Source organism: Rattus norvegicus, chromosome 17 (assembly GCF_036323735.1).
Source record: "Rattus norvegicus strain BN/NHsdMcwi chromosome 17, GRCr8, whole genome shotgun sequence".
NCBI classification, from domain to species: domain Eukaryota; kingdom Metazoa; phylum Chordata; class Mammalia; order Rodentia; family Muridae; genus Rattus; species Rattus norvegicus.
Genome location: NC_086035.1, coordinates 282106 through 301269, shown reverse-complemented (window position 1 = coordinate 301269; position 19164 = coordinate 282106). Strand labels below are relative to the sequence as shown.

Below are 19164 nucleotides of genomic sequence, written 5' to 3'. Positions count from 1 at the left end.
ACGAACAGAGTGATGGCCAGTTTAAATGAGTCCACAAGGGGATTCTGTTATGAAAACTAATTGTACATCACAAGAACACCATTGGTTGCCATAACTTAATAGTCAAGCTTCTTTAGGACTTTAATATGTCTTTGGTAACACCTGACATTGTTAGGCATTGGTTCATGGCTGAAGCTGGAGTTTTCTACAACAAAGGCTTAGGTTGAATCCCACCAGTGCATATTAGTTAGTCTTTCCCTGTTGTAAGGTTCTGGAACAGATTTGTAACGTATCTAGTATATTTTACTCTCAGTATTAGCACTCTCAATTATTTTTGTCTCTGAAGCACTTGCTAAATACTAGCTATTTAGGATCATACCACACAGAGTTTTATTGCTCTAAAATACACTCAAAATAAGAAATTTAAGGACATAGTTAAGTTACATTAAACACATCATAGTGCTCAGCCATCACTACCACTTATCTCTAGGGTTTCTTTTGTTTTCTCAAACTTGGTACCCATTGATGAGTAACCCCACCTATTCTAGCTGCTGTCGACTACTCATGTATTCTCTGTCCTTGGACTCTGACTAATCTGAACACTTCATATAAATGGAATCGCCAGTAGTGTGTTATTCTGTATCTAGTTTGTCTTACTAAGCATGATGCCTTTAAAGTTTTTCTACATTGTTGCATGGTTCTAGCATGGTCAGAACCTCCAGCTACTCCATGTATGGATCACATCGTGTGTACCCATTCATCCACAGACAAACATTTAGGTCATTTCAGTCTGTTTGGCTCTTGTGAATAAAGATGTTGCTGTTTTGTGTGCACCACACCATATGCTAAGTGAACTACTTCATTTAATACACATACAACCTATTTCTCACAGCTTAATTATCTCCTGAGAGATATAATGTACAAATCTTATATTTGTGGAATCAGTGTCTTGAGAAGATAGAGGAATTTATCCAAAGTCACACAACCAATAGAGACTGAAACAAAACAAAACAAAAACCAAAATAAAACAAAAGTAGAGACCTATGATTCTAAGTTTATTCCTTCTCATTAGTGGTGAGAATACTCCCTTCCTTCAAGAAATTTGGAACTTGACAAAGGGGAAAAACTACAAAATCATGAGGTAAGTTAGATGGCATGTGGTGCTATGAGAGAAGGGTTTTGTTTTTTTCTTTTTCTTTTGTATGATGGTGAGGGGAATGTTTGTCATGTTTAGCTTACATCGATAAGTAGTCATCTTTAGTTGACTTGAAAATTTGGAGCTCAAATATGGATTATGATCTGGTTTTATATAATTAGAGAGTTGAGAATAATCTTACAAGGTTTGAGGATGGGTATAGAGACAGAGATAAGAAAAATGAGAATTTATGAGCCTCCAAGCCAAAAATATTTCTGTCTCAAAACAGAATTTTTCTAGGTCCTGTTTTAAAAGATGGTGAAATTTTTGTTGACAATGTTTATTAGGAAATAGAATGTGTCTCATCAAGGACATGATGTAAGATTTTATGACCACAAAATGGGGGTTAATCTTCCTGAAGGATTCTAAAAATGTTTAATGATGCTAGATCAGGTGGATGCAGAAAGACTGATGAAGGCCCAAAGGACTCAAATAGTTCAAGAGTGTTTGAGCCTGGTTGTTGAAGGTCATTACACAAAGGCACAGGATTAATAGTCACTGCTAACATGACTGATTGGCATATGTGTAGGTCAGGGATCTCAGAAATTTGGAGGGAATAGTCACAATTTTAATCTTAGAAGTAAACCAGGGTAAAGAAGATGGCTCATGCAATAAAGTGTTTGCCTTGTAAGCACAAGAATCCGAGCTGATTCCCAGAACTCATAAAAAGTCAGGCATGGGGCTACATATTTGTAATCCCAGTACTGGGTCACTGTGAAAGTGGAGAAAGGTGGAATTTTAAGGTCTAACTGTCCAGCCGGTCTGGACACTTGGAGAGTCTCAGACTAGTGAGAGACCTAGCCATCCCCCTCAAAAAAATAGGAGGTGGTGAAGCCTGACTGAGGAACAATAACACCAGAGGTTGACTTCTAGATTCAACACACACGCACACGTGCAAACACACACACACACACACACACAGGCACACATGGAGGGGGGCAAGCACACATGCATATATGAATATGCACCAGCATACATATATATCATAAAATGTATAAGTGATGACAATGATTAACTCACAGTGATGATAGAGAAATTGGTATGTGTAAATTTCCTCAAACATATTCAGTGACAAAGAGCAAAGGACATCAGTCCTTAGAGCTATGAAGGAGAAAATAAAGGAGGAAAATCTAAGTCATAACCAAAGGCTCCTGAGGAGGGCATTGAAGTTTTGCCAGGTAATTCCAAATATTTGAGAGCTACAAAAATCTCACACAGTTGCTTTACATTCAGCAGACAATCAATACTGAATTGACCAAAATACCACACATAAAATCTGAAATCTGGTTGCATTTTATCTTAAGAGGATGTGACCAATTAACTGGGTTTGGTTCCATATCTCTGACATCCTTGGATCTCACACAATGGGAAATCTCATCTTAACTGATAATGTGAAGCTTTTTGACACAAGTATTTTGCAGTGAATTTCCATGTTTTTAAGAAAACAGAAGCATCTACACATTCTAAAGTAGATTTAGAAGTGAGCATGCAGACTGTTGAAGACAAAGGATATCTACTATTGAGTATATCAATTTGAATCTCACATTTTCAACCACAGATTTGGATATATGATTTCGTTTTTCATCACCCAGGGAGTTGTTAAATGGGAGGTTCAGCTCTCAGGCATAAAAAGGGTCTCAGACCAGCTCAGGATATTTGTGGTCATCCTTTCCTGTAGTTGTTCACTGTGTTCAATTCTGCTCCAGTGAACCACACAGTCATCAGGATATGGTATGGACAAAGGGCAGGCTGCCTCCTCTGTAAGAGACAGTTGCATATGGACACTTACATTTCTGAACTTAAGTGGAGCTTAAGTTTCAGATATGATGACACGGGAAGACCAAGTATGAGACCAGAGCTCTCAGGAAACTTGTTATTTAAATATTCAATGTCCCCCATAGGCACATGTGTTTGGACACTTGGTTCTCAGTCAATATTAGTGCTTAGGAATGTTGAGGAGTCTTAAAGTGTGCAATTTCATTGAAGAAAGTTAGTCACTAAAAGCAAGCCTGGATATTTTATAGCCTAGACCAACTTCATGGGTGTTTCTGTTTCCTGATTTTGGTTATAAGGTGACCAGCTGCTTTCCTCTCCTGCAACCATACCTTCAGCACCATGATTAGACTGTATCCCTTCAAACATTAAGACAAAATAAGCCCTTTCTCCTTGAAGTTGCTTCAGGCCATGTATTTGGTCACAATTATAACTGACATAAACTTGTGCTAAAGTCTAACCCTGGTGAGATTTCTTGGTTTCTGGGTCATTTAGTCTTCTTCACACTAGTATAACAAAATACATGAGATAATTACTAATAATATAAAAAGAGAAGTTTTGGCTCACAATTCTGAGAGTTTAAGCCCATAGTCAAGTGGCCCACTGTATTTAACCTCTAGGAAGGGGCATGTAGCTGAGAAAAATAATGTACTTCATGAGCCTTAGTATCCACATTACCCCAGTCAAGTAACATGGTGACCTGCTATTTGAAAGGTAAGACACCAATGGCTTATACTCTAAGATCAACAATCAACAAATGGGACCTCATAAAATTGCAAAGCTTCTGTAAAGTATAGGACACTGTCAATAGGACAAAATGGCAACCAACAGATTGGGCAGAGACCTTTACCAATCCTACATCTGATAGAGGGCTAATTTCCAATATATACAAAGAACCCGAGAAGGTAGATTCCAGAGACTCAAATAACCCTATTAAAAATGGGGTACAGAGCTAAACAAAGAATTCTCAACTGAGGAATACTGAATGGCTGAGAAGCACCTAAAGAAATGTTCGACTTCCTTTGTCATCAGGGAAATGCAAATCAAAACAACCCTGAGATTCTACCTCACACCAGTCAGAATGACTAAGATGAAAACTTCAGGTGACAACAGATGCTGGCGAGAATGTGGAGAAAGAGGAACACTCCTCCATTGTTGGTGGGATTGCAAACTGGTACAACCACTCTGGAAATCAGTCTGGAGATTCCTCAGAAAATTGAACATAGTGCTACCTGAGGACCCAGCTATACCTCTCCTGGGAACATACTCAAATGATGCTCCAACATACAACAAAGACACATGCTCTACTATGTTCATAGTAGCTTTACTTATAATAGCCAGGAGCTGGAAAGAACCCAGATGCCCTTCAACAGAGGAATGGATACAGAAAATGTGGTACATCTACACAATGGAATACTACTCAGCTATCAAAAACAATGACTTCATGAAATTCGCAGGCAAATGGATGGAACTAGAAAATATCATCCTGAGTGAGGTAACCCAATCACAAAAGAACACACAGGGTATGCACTCACTGATAAGTGGATATTAGCCTAAAAGCTCGAAATACCCAAGATACAATTCAAACCACATGAAGCTCAAGAAGAAGGAAGACCAAAATGTGGATGCTTCAGCCCTTCTAAAAGGGGGAACAAAATACTCACAGGAGGAAATACAGAGACAAAGTGTGGTGCAGAGACTGAGGAAAGGCCCTCCAGAGACTACCCCACCTGGGGATCCATCCCATATACAGTCACCAAACCCAGACACTATTGCAGATACCAAGCTGTCTCCTGAGAGGTTCTGCCAGAATCTGACAAATACAGAGGTGGATGCTCTCAGCCAATCATTGGACTGAGAGCAGGGTCCCCAATGGAGGAATTAGAGAAAGGACTGATGGAGCTGAAGGGGTTTATAACCACATACGAAGAACAACAATATCAACCAATCATAACCCCGAACTCCCAGAGCTCCCAGGGCCTAAACCACCAACCAAGAATACACATGTGGGGACCCATGGGTCCAGCTGCACATGTAGCAAAGGATTGCTTTGGGGCATTAATGGGAGGACAGGCCCTTGGTCCTGTGAAGTCTTGATGCCCCAGTGTAGAAGAATGCCAGGGCGGGGATATGGGGGGGTGTAGGTGGGTTGATGGGTGGGTGAGAACCTCATAGAATTATGGGGAAGGGGAATGGGATAGGGAGTTTCTTGGGGGGGGGGATCCAGGACCAGGGATAACATTTGAAATGTAAATAAAGAAAATATCCAATAAATTAAAAAAAGAAATGTAAATAAATAAAATGTCCAATAAAAATAAAAGAAAAGAAGAAAACTCAGAATTTGGCATCTGATTAAGATGTCTGGAGAGGTATGAATGTATTAGAAACTTCACCTCCAGAAAAAATTATATTATAATCTCTATGGAGTATAGGTACTACTGTAACATACCGATACTTGGATTATAAAATTAAATTACATTTATTTATGCGTGTGTGTGTGTGTGTGTGTGTGTGTGTGTGTGTGCGTGGTGTGTATCTGGGTGTGTGAGAGCACACGGGTCATGGCTTTATGTGGAGGCCAAAAGATGAATTGTAGAAGTCAGTTTTCTCCTTCCACCAGGCCTCAGGGATGGAACTTGGGACTTAAGGCTTGGCAGCAGGCACCTTTGCTCACTGAGCCATCTCGGTTGTCTGATACTTGGAGCTTAAAAGTTTAAGCCCTGAGCAATTCTTCTGTGTTGTATACATTCATTTTCAAAGAAGTAGAAAGTATTTGCATTGCTGACTCTGGATTCTGTCCTATACAGATTTGTTATGTCAAAGAGGTCCCTGCCTGACTCCAAAATACATGCAGTTTTGTATGTGCAAAATTAGCACCAAATGTGCTTTCTTTTGTTGTGAGAAAACCACTGATTATGTTGTTATCGTTATTAAATAAAGGTGTAAATTTACACCTTGCTGTTGGGTTGATCCAACACAGCTCCCTTTTTCCTGGGTTAATTATTTGTACAGCTAAGGGAATGTACACTTTCATTCCTGGAAGGCAATGTGACGTGTCTGCAGAGACACACAGAACGACTGCTGCAGTCTGACGTTTTTGTACTGCAGTTCATCTTACAAAAAAAATTCCTGCTTTAATCCTTCATTTTCAATACTAGTCATTTTATGCAAGTATTTTTTAAAATTCTTCAACTGATTCCTATGTTCTTCTAGTCAGTGACAATTAAAATCACACAGTAATCTCTACGTGTTACGTGATAAGTATGGCCTTTAATCCATACACAGGTTTCATGCCAGATAAGATTCTCGATACTCTTAGATTTCTGCTTATATTTTGGTATGGGATTTTGTTTGTTTGTTTGTTTAGACCATTTCTCTGCATAGCCTTGACTATCCTAGAATTCACTGTATAGGCCAGGCTAGCCTCAGACTCAGAGATCTGTCTGCCTCTGCCCGCTAAGAGTTGAGATTAAAAGCATGCATCACTACATGTACTCATATACGTGGGCTTCTTAAGCTTCTCATTTAAGTATCATGATAAGATCTTTATACATGATCTTAGTGGGGTTTGAAGTGGCATGTTCAAAGGATTTAAAAGATCAAGTGACAACGTGTTTTCTCTCTTTAGGCCAATATGCATTTCTTGTGTTTTTCGTAAGTGTCCTGCAAAGGCCTGTATATCTTAATTGGTCCCTCGGGTGGTACTAGTGGAAGGTGGTGGGACATCTGAGAAGCTAGGCATTATGGGAGTTCATTAGCTCATCACCGGTGTTTTCTGGAAAAGGATTCTGAGATCTGGCTTCCACCTTCCTGATTGTGTTCCCTAGTTATAAGGCGAGTGGCTTTGCTCAAATAGGCGATCCATCCGGGTAAGCCACCACAGCACCGAAGCAGGTGCGAGCCAATTGAGAACGGAGGGATGGCTCTAGAATTCTGAGCCAAAGTAAATCTCCTCTCTCTACAAGTTCCAATATTCTGTTATATTGGCAAAAAGCACACACCCTTCTTGGTCATAGGTAGCCAAGGCCACTAGTGGTTTCTAAGAAATTGCCATCTGCTCCTTTATGTTAAAACAGTGACACTGTGAGATAAAAAATGCATGTCCCAGCAGGTCCAGGGTCAGAGGTATTCTAACTTCAAGCTTCTAACAGGAGTAAAGATGTGCCTTCCATAAGACTGAATATTTAAAACAAAATGAAATTCCAGCCCAGAGAAAACCTCATCTGAAGAGGACCCAAAAGCACAGTTGAGGACGGAAGCTGAAGGGCTGTTGATGCAACATTTTTCTGCTCTGAGGACATTAAAACACAGCAGCAGCAGCAGCAGCAGCAGCAGCAACAACAACAACAACAACGACGACGACGACGACGACGACGACGACACACCAAAAACAGTGTCTCCAAAATAAAAGTAAATAGAAAAAGTGAGGGGAGAAAATTTTTTAGGCATCTTATATTTTCTTCCCTTAAAATCAATTTCTGTTTACTCTAGCTTATCAATTGTTAGAAAATAATGCAGGGTGAGATTGAAAGACTATCCCAAAGAAATTTCTTTTCCCTATCTTGAAAAGGCTTATCTTTATGAAAATCAGCATAAGAAGCAGGGAATCTGAATAATAGTAAAGTAAACTTTAGCTGAATATGGTAAAAAAAAAATACCTCCAGGAGAGGGCCTGAACAGTACAAATAATGTCTCTAGTCAGCACACAAAACAATACACGTAATGGCTATTCCAGCTTAAACATAGTCACAAAATAAAGTTTACTTCCTGTTGAAACTGCCTAAAATAAGACATAAGTTTTTCACAAATCGATGTTACACAGACATAACTGTAGCACACAAGGGCAGAGCTAACACAAAAGGTGAAACCAGTTCACCCGAGTGTATCTGAGAATTAAACAAAACACGAACCATCGTATTAACAATCATAATGAAACCAGTGATGATGACTTCACCATTAATTATGTCCTGGAAGTCAATTACTGATGATGGAGAAACTAGACCTGGAGCTACATGCATTTGTCATATAAAGATGTTACTTTCCTAATGCATAGAATACAGTCACTCAAAATATTAAAGATTACCCTTACGCTAGAACATCATTTGAATTTTTCTACATTATATGCTTCAAACCATGTGCTAATTTTCAAAACTTCTCATTTATTGTCCCATGAAAGTTACTTTAAAATGGATATAGGTTAGGGAGGGGCCTCAGTAAGATAAAATGTTTGCCATGAAGGCATATAGATATGAGTTCAGTCACCAGCACTTTACTTAAAAATCAGGGATTGTAGTTTGTGTCTGTGCCTGCAATCCCAGTACTGATGAAGCTGACACAGGAGGATCCCCGGGCCTCAGTGTCCAGCCAGTGTAGCCTTCCTGGTAAAGTCCAGGTTCTGCAAAAGATTAAGTTTCAAAAATGAGGGAAGAGTGATAGATTAAGACAAGAGATAGTGCTCTTACTCCCCTCTTATCCCCTTTTACTCATTGTTCTCTGTTCTTGCCCCCTTCCCCCTCCCTACCACGTCCCCATGGCCGGGCTTTCCTCTCCTCTGTCTTCCTCTCTCATTAAACCTCTCCACGTAGAAAAAAAAGACAAGAGATAGCAAACTTTAGCCTCCGTATACCTGTTCATGCACACACACACACACACACACACACACACACACACATGACATACATATATACAACACACAAAAATATAAACAAGGAACAGAGCATGTGGTGTTGTCAGAATTCACTGTTTGGTTTGCATGCCTATATTCTTTTATCCAGCCATCAACACATTTTCTCCAAACCTGATAAAAATCTTATTTCTTGTCCTTAGGCTTTGTTCATTTATTTTAGGTTTTAGTTTTGCAGAAATAGGCCACACAATTGCTTTTACCTTCAAGTCAGCAGTATGAAAGGTATGTGATTGCAAACCAGTGTTGAGCATCTTAAAATTTGTGACAGGCCAGTTCTCTTCAAATGTGCTGATATATTAAAGGTTCAGACTGTAACGTGTTTCCATGAAATTTCCCTGCAACACGGCTGGGCTACTGAGCTGACCAGCTATAAATTCTAAGGTAGGATTTTATCTCTTATGTTTGATGCAGTGAATAATAATATTTCACAAAAGTATAAATGACTCATTTTCTAGCATTAATAATTTCTGCCCCAAGTTTCCGTCCTTTTATTTCTTCTACAATGCTTGAGTTGCAAACAAGACTTCATTTGGGGGCTGGTATTTAACTATCCAGGGCTTTTTATTGTGACAGAATAGTTGGATGGATGTAAGATAAATTGACAAAGTTTCCAAAGCCTACCTAGTTGTCCCTACATTGTCTACCAATTTGCTACAGGGCATGTACACCTTCATCATGGATACCTAGGGGATACTTTGCACACGACCAGGAGACTGGAGATTATAACTACTGGATAGCTCTTTGAGTGCTGTGTTTTCTCACAGAGACCCCAGAGGGAGGATGAGCTAACTATGTTTTTATCAGATAAAGACAGATACAAAGAAGGCAACATAGAAAGTATCTAAAAGTTACTAGTTTGAATGTCTAAAAATGAGAACATGTAGCCCTGATTTCAGATGTACAGGGATAACAATGATTTTCAAATATGGTGATATAAATTATCACTGATCTGGCCTTCACTGTAAGGATATCCAGGGTTTCCAGGAGCTCGTATATGCGACCATAGTTTAAGATGCCCCCTATAGAAAATTTGGGGTTTTTATGTTGAGATTTGGTAGGTAAAACATGGATTTTAACTTGCTGGGCAGCAGGTCATTTAGGACCCACTAAAACCTACAATCGTTTTCAAACGCACTGCTCATAAACTATCTTATCCACATCTAGATAACTGGTTCCTAAAATAAATCACTACTTCGTATTAGTCATAATTTATTAACTACTTTTGTGCTTCTAACCATCATCAGATCATGTTCAAATGTGAACTTCACTTTATTACTTCTGGTAAAGGCAAATGGGTGGGAGAGACACTCGTCCTGTCCAGGTAAATGGTGGTTTATTGTATCTTGCTACCCTCTATACTTGGCACAAACTTGATTCACAATTCTGTCCTTAAATTTCAAGAGATAAAATAAATAAATATGCCCCGGCCATCTTGGCGTCTGATCTTGGTTGGGGGTTGTCCCACACCTAAGGCAAGAAGGTGGTTGCTGCAAAGAAGACGAAAAAGTCGTCTTCAACTCTAGGCTCCAGCAGCCACCCAATTAGATAAGATGGATGAAGCAAAGAAGTGCAGGCTGACAGGAACCAGATGTAGATATCTCCTGAGAGACACACTCAGAATACAGCAAATGCATAGGCGAATGCCAGCAGCAAACCACTGAACTGAGAACGGGACCCCCGTTGAAGGAATCAGAGAAAGGACTGAAAGAGCTTGAAGGGGTTCCAGACCCCATATGAACAACAATGCCAACCAACCAGAGCTTCCTGGGACTAAGCCACTACCCAAAGACTATACATGGACTGACCTTGGGCTCCAACCTCATAGGTAGCAATGAATATCCTAGTAAGAGCACCAGTGGAAGGGGAAGCCCTGGGTCCTGCCAAGACTGAACCCCCAGTGAACGTGATTGTTGGGGGGAGGGTGGTAATGGGGGGAGGATGGGGAGGGGAACACTCAGAGAGAAGGGGAGGGGGAGGGGTTAGGGGGATGTTGGCCTGAAAACCGGGAAGGGGAATAACAATCGAAATGTAAATAAGAAATACTCAAGTTAATAAAGATGAAAGAAAAATGGAAAGTACGTGCTGGGGTACAAACAGACTCTGAAGATGATCAGACAAGGCAAAGAGAAATAGGTTATCCTCGCCAGCAACTGCCCAGCTTTGAGGAAATCTGAAATAGAATACTATGCCCTGTTGGCTTAAACTGGTGTCCATCACTACAGTGGCAATAACATTGAATTGGGCACAGCGTGTGGAAAATACTAGAGTATGCACACTGGCTGTCAGTGACCCAGGTGATTCTGACATTATTGGAAGCACGCCAGAACAGACTGGTGAGAGGTAAACAAGAAAGTTCTCCTTTAATAAAACTTTGCCAGAGCTCCTTTTAAAAAATTAATAAATGTACAACTTCTTGGATAGATGGCATGCTTACTTGGTTACATTAAATAACAGCATTGTGACAGAGTAACCGGCAATTTCACATGCTTCTGTGTATAAATGGATTCTTCCCTATTCAGTTTCAGCTGATATCTCCACAGGTAGAATTAAGTAATCCAATCTTAGCAAATAAAATATTATACCTGTGAAGAGCTATTAAAATAAATCGGGGAGGTCTGTAAAGGGAAGGGATTACATGAAAGTCAACGGGGAAACGTGAACTGATTCTTAGGCATGGACCAAGACCTCACCCACTGTTCTTTCTTGGCACTTTCCAACAGGGCAAGATTTCAGAGCTCAACAAATGTTTGGCATCCTATGTTGAAATTTCCTTTTAAGCACAAAGAATTTGTCTTTATCTTCTTTTGGTAGTTAGTTGATGTCAACTTTGACATAACTGTCATAAGAATTAATAATTTAATTCTTAAACAGCTAAAAAATTTTCAGTAAAACTATTAGATAACCAAATATCTAAAGACAAACTTTTAAATAATTATATATAATAGTTTGGTCAACAGAAAATAATCATCAAGAAAAATCCCTTAATCTTCTTTTCTACAAAGACCTGGCCCTTCCTTGAGCATAGTGCTGCTACCTGGAGAACATCTGAAATTATTGTTAGATACTAACATAATGAGAACTTGATCAGTTTTAAATAATAAAACAGCCACCAAAAGTAACTTTCACTATAATTTTTAAAAATGGTTTCTCTTGAGGTTTAAGAATGGGATTTTTTTTCCTTTTACAACTCTAGCGATAGAAAACAGATCCTAGTACATGGTACACACACACACACACACACACACACACACACACACACACACACATATGTGTATATATACATATATATATACATATATATATATGCTATGTAATGTTTTTAATCTGCCACTCTGTGTATCTTAGTTTATTCTTAGTTTACTGGAATCTTTTAATTTTATTTCGATGGAGTGTGAGAGAGAAATGGAGGGGGTTGAGAAGCATTTAGTGTCTCTGGAAGTAATATGATGCTATTGTACTTTGAACATTCTCATTAATGTCTTCAAATTTTCTTAATTCAAGAACACAATTGTAGACTAGAAAATTCTTTTTTTTTTTTGGCACAAACATCACCTGCACATGAAGAAAGACCTTCAAAAAGCAGACTGCCACTTCAAGGGTCTGCCAATTACACACATGAATGATCGTTTCCTGCCCTGAAATCTTACCTTCTCCTATAAATGTCACTCTGGGTTCTTTCAAAGTAGTGACACCTATTTTGGTGTTAAGTGTGCACTTTCAGTTTATAAAATATTATTACATATTTGATAACAACAAAGCAAAAAGAAAATCCCAAAAGTGTGAAAGGTCTCCACATAAACAAACGATCATTTTAGGGAAACAGATGCTAAACACAATGCTTAATTGTTACATATGGTGTGTTTTACATGCATGCATTGAATTATCGTCATGTAGTCCATCAGGATTTCCAAACGTGTCATTTTTAAAAGAAAATGAAGCTAGTCATGGTATTACATGCCAGTAATTCCAACGCCAAGGAAACAGAGACAAGGGGATCAAAAGTTCCTGGCTTGTGTGGACTATATAGAAAGACTCTGTTTCAAAAAATAAAAAGATGTAAATAAATTAAATGTAAATTTAAAGAATGAAAGTATGTGTAATATTTGTTTTAAAATAATCCACATTTTAGGTGGCAAAATGGTAAAGGTGCTTATTTCATAAGCCCATTGACCTATGCTCAATCCTTAGGACTCATTAAAAGGTGGAAAAAGAGACAAACCCCAAAGTTGTCCTCTGATCTCCACGTAAGTGTCACTATATGTAAGTGTCCATACTTACACACATATTACACAATGGTGATCATGATCATGATAATGACAATACTAACAATAAAGGTTTGAAATAAGATATGCAACATACTAGCTTGTTTTGCGTGTCAACTTGACACAAGCCAGAGTCATTAAAGAGGAAGGAGCATCAGTTGAGGGAATTCCTCCATGAGATCCAGATGTAAGGCATCTTTTCAATTAGTGATCAGTGGGGGCTGGCCCAGCATACTGCGGATGTGCCATCCCTCGGCTAGTAGTTCTGGATTCTACTTAAAAGTGGACTAAACAAACCATGAAAAGCAAGCCAGTAAGCAGCATCCCTCCATGGTCTCTACATCAGTTCCTGCCTCTCAGTTCCAGCCCTATTTTAATTCCCGTCCTGACTTCCTCCAATGATGGATTATGATCTGAAGTGTAAGCCAAAGAAACCCCTTCTTCCCCCAACTTGCTTTTTGGTCACGGTGTTTTGTTGCAGTAATAGAAATCTTAACTAAGACATGTGTCTTATTATTACTAAAATATTAAATTTTAAGTTATATTAAACTATGAAAACATGAAAAAGACATTTAAATAACTGCCTTCTAATCTATCCAAAGATCATTTTCACAAGTAGAAAGTATAACAGATGTGTTTCTAATCATGGCAATTAAACACCTACAACTTAAGGGAGGAAAGATAAACCTTTTTTCCCCACAGACTCATGGCTTAAAAGACATGGCAATGGAGTAGCTCTGTCCACGTTGGCACTTGGAAAGTGAGAGGCACTTTTTGCTCACCTTTCTGCCATGGAGCATGAAGTAATGGCCCTGGCAGGTACTAAAGTTAGGCTATAAACCCCTCACACACAACTGCTATGAATGCAGAAATTTTACAACTTCTCAAAACAATGTCACCAGACGGGGACTAAATATTGAATCACATGAACACGTAGAGAATAGCTCACATTCAGGTCTTAACAGAAAGCAGCTTTCAATTCTGTTCATTACTTAGGAAATTTTTGATGAAGAAATTGGGTCTTCCGCACAAAAAGAGAATAGGTAAAATGAATTTATGGGTATGTTAACTTGTGTGGCCTATATGGTATTCATCTAACAAAGTAAAAACTACTTTCTTAGTATCCAAGGTGCATGAAGAAAGTTACTTAAAATGTATAGATGTTGGTCCCTTAAAATGTGCCAACAAAAATTCATTCATAAGTCAACATTCTCATTCTTCACCCTGGAGTTTTAGTAACAGCCACAGATGCTGTCATGGTACCTTCCACGACATGGGGACAGAATATGGGGCTATATAACTCATACTCTGATGGTTATATGTTTTCAGTCTGGTATTCTAAACTCTACAATATGTATGCTCCACTGGAGAACTGGTTTCACGACTGTGACATAAGGACATTTATTTATTGGTTTTATTATTTATGATCAGAATAATGTTCAGTGATTCTTCTGAAGATCATTGTAAATCTAATAATGGTTAATTAAACTCTAGTGATAATCTACAACCTCCAATATATCACTCCAAGATTGAACATCTTTTGCTGAATATCACAGGATAAGTTAACATAATAGAGGGAACAATATCAAAACCAATTAAAAATGACAACAATGAACTGTCATGAGCTTGGTTGATGGCTAGCGAAAGTAATAAAAGTAATAAAGTAGGCCTATTCCTTCATTTACGTGAAAGTAAATTTTATTAAGATTGATATCATGCTTTAGTGTTGTATAAGCAGAATAAGAATAAAAACATTCCCTGTGATAGAGAATCCTCACGGCCTTGAGCTGAACTTTAATACAAAATTTGATTTGACATCAGGAAGTGCTATGGCTAAAGGGAGCTCAAGGGATTTACTCAAATAATCTTCATACTAACTTTTGCCAGGATTGTACATTGTCAATGTCAAAGTTCACTTTTTATACAGTGTGTTATCCTTTTACTACTGTAACACAATAATAAGACAATTGACTTAAGAAGAGAAAAAACTTATGTTACCTCACACTTTAGAAATCTCAGTCTATGGTTGGTTGGCCCAATTAGCTTTTTGGTCATGGAAAAGACATAATTCATTATGAGACTATCAGGTGGGGAAATCCTTCATCTCATAGTAGCCAGGAAGTAGTGAGAGACATTTAAGCAATGCTTTCATTATTTAACATTTTTTTCTGTGAGGCCCTACTCCTTAGTTTATGCAATGGTGCAATAGGTTGGTAATAAGCCTTTTTAACAAAGGGGTCCCTAGAGGACACTTATCCAGACCACAGCATACAGCAAGTTAACATTTGATTTCCTACACTTGAATCTAAACATATGTAAAAGAAAACACACTCCTTGTGAGATGGGCTTACAAATACAACTACAAGGTCTACCATGGGGTATGAATAAAACATTATATACTTATTCCTTTTGGTGTAGGCTGAAACGAATCGATCCATGATGAGAAACTGACAATTGTAGTTAAAATATAATAACTTGTTTTTAAAAGTTCCTATTCCAACTTTCTTGTTCAAATAAAATTAATTAAATAATCTGGAGGTTAAACACACAAGAAATGTATATTTAAAGTAGGAGAAAAAGAATAAAGCAAACTTAAGACAAGCAAAAGAACTGGCGATGCTGAAACCTTCAGTAAAGACTTAAGTGTTGAAAGATTAAAATGATCAAATGCTTGCAGTCAGGATGGAGGTTCTTCAAAAGGAGGAGTAGCCAGACCAGGGGACCCACAGGGATCAATTTCTCATGCCAAATTAACCCTCAAACTTTCTAGTGTGAAGAAATGTGCTTATTTGGAATTTTATTTCCTTCTATGAAGTGTCAATTAATTATGATTATTTTATTAGATGGAAATCCAAAAGAATTCACCAAGGATCAATATGAAGCAGGAATCACACTCACCATCTCTTCGATTTAGTCTCGCAAAGCCAGGGCCATGGCTGCTGGACAGCTGTGAGGAACTGCTGAAGGATAACTGGGGCAAAGAGGAAGCCAATGGAGCGTCACAATCGTCTGCAGGGGAAAGCACGAGACTTTATTAACCCAGAGGCTACAGCTTAGGAGCATCATAGCTTTAAAAGGTAGCGTGCACGCTGGAGAGATGGCTCAGTCAGAGATGGCTTGCTGAGAAAGTATGAGAAAGACACGAGTTCATATCCTAAGCATCCATGTAAAAGCCAGATGTGTCAAGACATGCCTGTAATCCCAGCGCTCAGGAAACAGAAACAGAACTGTACCTGTGGATTGATGGGAAAAGGGTACTGATCTATCTGTGGGCTACAAGGTTAGTGAGAAATCCTGTCTCAAAAAAATAAGATGTTATAGCTGCCAAAAAACCCACTACACACATGAACACATACATATACCACACATTCATGCATGTGAACACACATTTGTAAACAGGGTGACCATCACTCTTTCAGTGTTCTAAGTTTTTAATATCTGTGTTCTATTATTCTTTAGAGTGAAATTACTAATGAATGTATTTGTTATTTAAAACAGATACAGCCCTGTCAGCTTTAACCAATGTATACAGTTAATCTTTATCTTAATGTAAAGAAAAATCAGATTCACCATACATTAGCATCAAAATTTCCTCATGGTCTACATGTTCTTCCTGACTCAACAAGATTTATGAATATATCAGTAACATGAGACTACTTTAAACTAAATGTGATGTGTGGGGGTTTTCAGGTATGCATAGGGTGACCCTATAGCAAAATGAGAGAGTCTGTGTTCAAATCAGACTTCCCACCATCCACAGGCCAGGACTCATCCAAGGCACTGTCTGGTGGAAAGCTAGAAAGCCTTGCTCTGGAGACCTCTGCAGAGGCAGTACCTAGGGACACGTACAGTCTCTGGGGGACACTTGCTGTTATGATTAACAGGTTTTTCCTTTTTGTCTGGTATCTCTATCTTCCTAGGGTGGCCCTGCTTTTCAGTCTAGGCACCTCTTACATATCACTCTTGTATTGAGATAATCTTCGTTAGCTCATGTTGTGCTTTTGGAAAAATTGCTTTGTTGGTGTGATGATCTGTATATGCATGGCTCGAGGCATAGCACTATTTGGAGGTGTGGCTTTGTTGGAATAGGTGTGTCACCGTGGGCTCCGGCTTTAATACCCTTGTCCTAGCTGCCTGGAAGTGAGTATTCTGCTAGCAGCCTTCAGATGAAGATGTAGAACTCTCGGCTCTTCCTGCACCATGCCTGCCTGGATGCTGCTATGTTCTTACCATGATGATCCTGAACTGAACCTCTAAGCCAGCACCAATTAAATGTTGTCTTTTATAAGACTTGCCTTGGCCATGGTTTCTGCTCACAGCAGTAAAACCCTAAGTAAGACAATTGGTTAAAGGGTATCTAAGATGTATCGTATTTATCTATAAATATCTATCTATGTAGGTCCTCAGCCCCCTCCCCGACATGCTTGTGAGGTTTACATGCTTCAAATTGGAAGAAGAGCTGGAACTGTTTCTCTGTGGGAAACGTTTTCTATCTGTACTTTGGTTAATACAAAACTAAGAAGAGAGTCAGGTTCTAAGCTAATAAGCAGTCTGCCTGAAGTTAGTGTTGGCGTCACTGGAGAAGGAAGCCAATGTGAAAGGAAAAAAGCCAGATACCGGTGGTATAATCTAATCGCCTTCCAGCTTTCGTGAATCAAGGAGCTTGACACCCCTTCTTCTTCGAGCCTGTCTAAGCGTTCATTGCCAATACTTGAAAGGCATCCAGTGGATACACTGCCCTTCGTCTTTAACTCATGCTTTCTGTCCTCAGCCCATGAATTACCAAGAATTATTGCTCTTGTATAAGCAGTAGTCTTACCATGATTACACCAATATCCTACCCAGGTCTTTAGGTTAACTATGTAACTAATTATTTTTAACAGAATATTTTATTAATTCCTTTAGAATTTCTCAGATGTATATAATGTAATTTGACCATATTCATTCCCATTCTTTGCTGTAATTCTTTCCAAGTCCATTCCACCCCCTCCTATGTCCTCTTTTAATTTTTTTGTAACTCACTGAGTTAAAATTGTTATATGCATCTGGAGTGCAGTTGATTGACAAGGGACCAAACCCTTAAAGAATACTTACTTTCCCTCCCCCAATAGACATCAACTACTAATAGTTTTTCATCTAAGGATAGAGATCCTGAGTCTCTTTCTCCATCTCTCTGTGTTGGAAGATTGACTGGCTGACTTTTTCTTAAGAAGGTCTTACACAGGCAGTCACAGGTGCTATGAGTTTGTGAGTACAGGAATCCTGTCATGTTCAGAAGATAGTGTTTCACTCCTTCTTCCCCAACCTCTGGCTCTTGACTATCTTTGCGCTGCCTCTTTCTTGATTACCTAAGCCTTGGTAACTAATTTTTACAGCTTCTATTTATTACTGAGTGTTCCCCCAAACCACTTTACAAAGCACCATAGTAGAAATCATTTTAAAATACAGCATTGCACAGACCACACAAATAAGAGTCTTAAACATTTCAAATGAACCTTTATTGAATGTGTTCTGAAGGTTAAATGTGATGTCTCAGCCCTCATTTCCTTCCTCTGTTTGGTTCTTGTTCGCCACCACTACATTACAGTTGGATCCTGCATTTCCCAGATGAACTCCCTTCTTTAATCAGAGTGGCGTAATCGCCATTTACTGAATGCAAGTGCCCAAGCCAATTAACACTAGTCATCCAATGTCACTGAAACCTTGTGTTAGAGTGCTTCTACCCATGCTATTTATTCCTCAATTCTTGTAGAGAGAATCTCTTATAAGCTCCACCTGTCAATGAAAAGCTAATGACCAATGAGCTAAGGCAGGAAAATGGTCAATGAGCTAAGGCAGGATATAGGAGGTGGGATATCCTACAGTAATAGAGAGAATTATGGGAAATAGCAATAAGGGAGATTCACCCAGAATACTGAGGAGACACATAAGAAGACAAGGAGAAGAAAATAGCCATGTAGCTGAACTCAGGTTAGAATAAAAGGGTAATTGAGTTATGAGCTAGTCAGAGAACAAGCCAAAGCTCATAGCCACACAATTATTAATAAATAAAAAGTCTCAGAGTTGCTATTTAAGGGAACAAAGAGCCTGTGTGTTAAGGATCAAGGCTACATTATGTTATAATGCCTGGGTTCACCCTGCTCTTTATTCCTCAACACTTGTTACTCTAGGGCTCAAATTCAGCTCTGCCCTGAAGCCATTAGGATGCAAACAGATGCAAGGTTTAAAAGGTACATTAGGCTTAAAATGAAGTCAGGAACACTAAGACA

General features: G+C 38.8%; 1 protein-coding gene across 1 annotated transcript in view; it reads right to left on the bottom strand.

The window, feature by feature from the left end:
- Positions 1-19164, bottom strand: part of Cntnap3 (contactin associated protein family member 3) — a 188097-nt gene that overhangs the window by 159964 nt on the left and 8969 nt on the right. The window contains exon 2 of the mRNA NM_001402217.1: positions 15794-15904. Coding sequence (NP_001389146.1) covers positions 15794-15904 — 111 coding nt within the window. The remainder of the gene's footprint in view (positions 1-15793; positions 15905-19164) is intronic.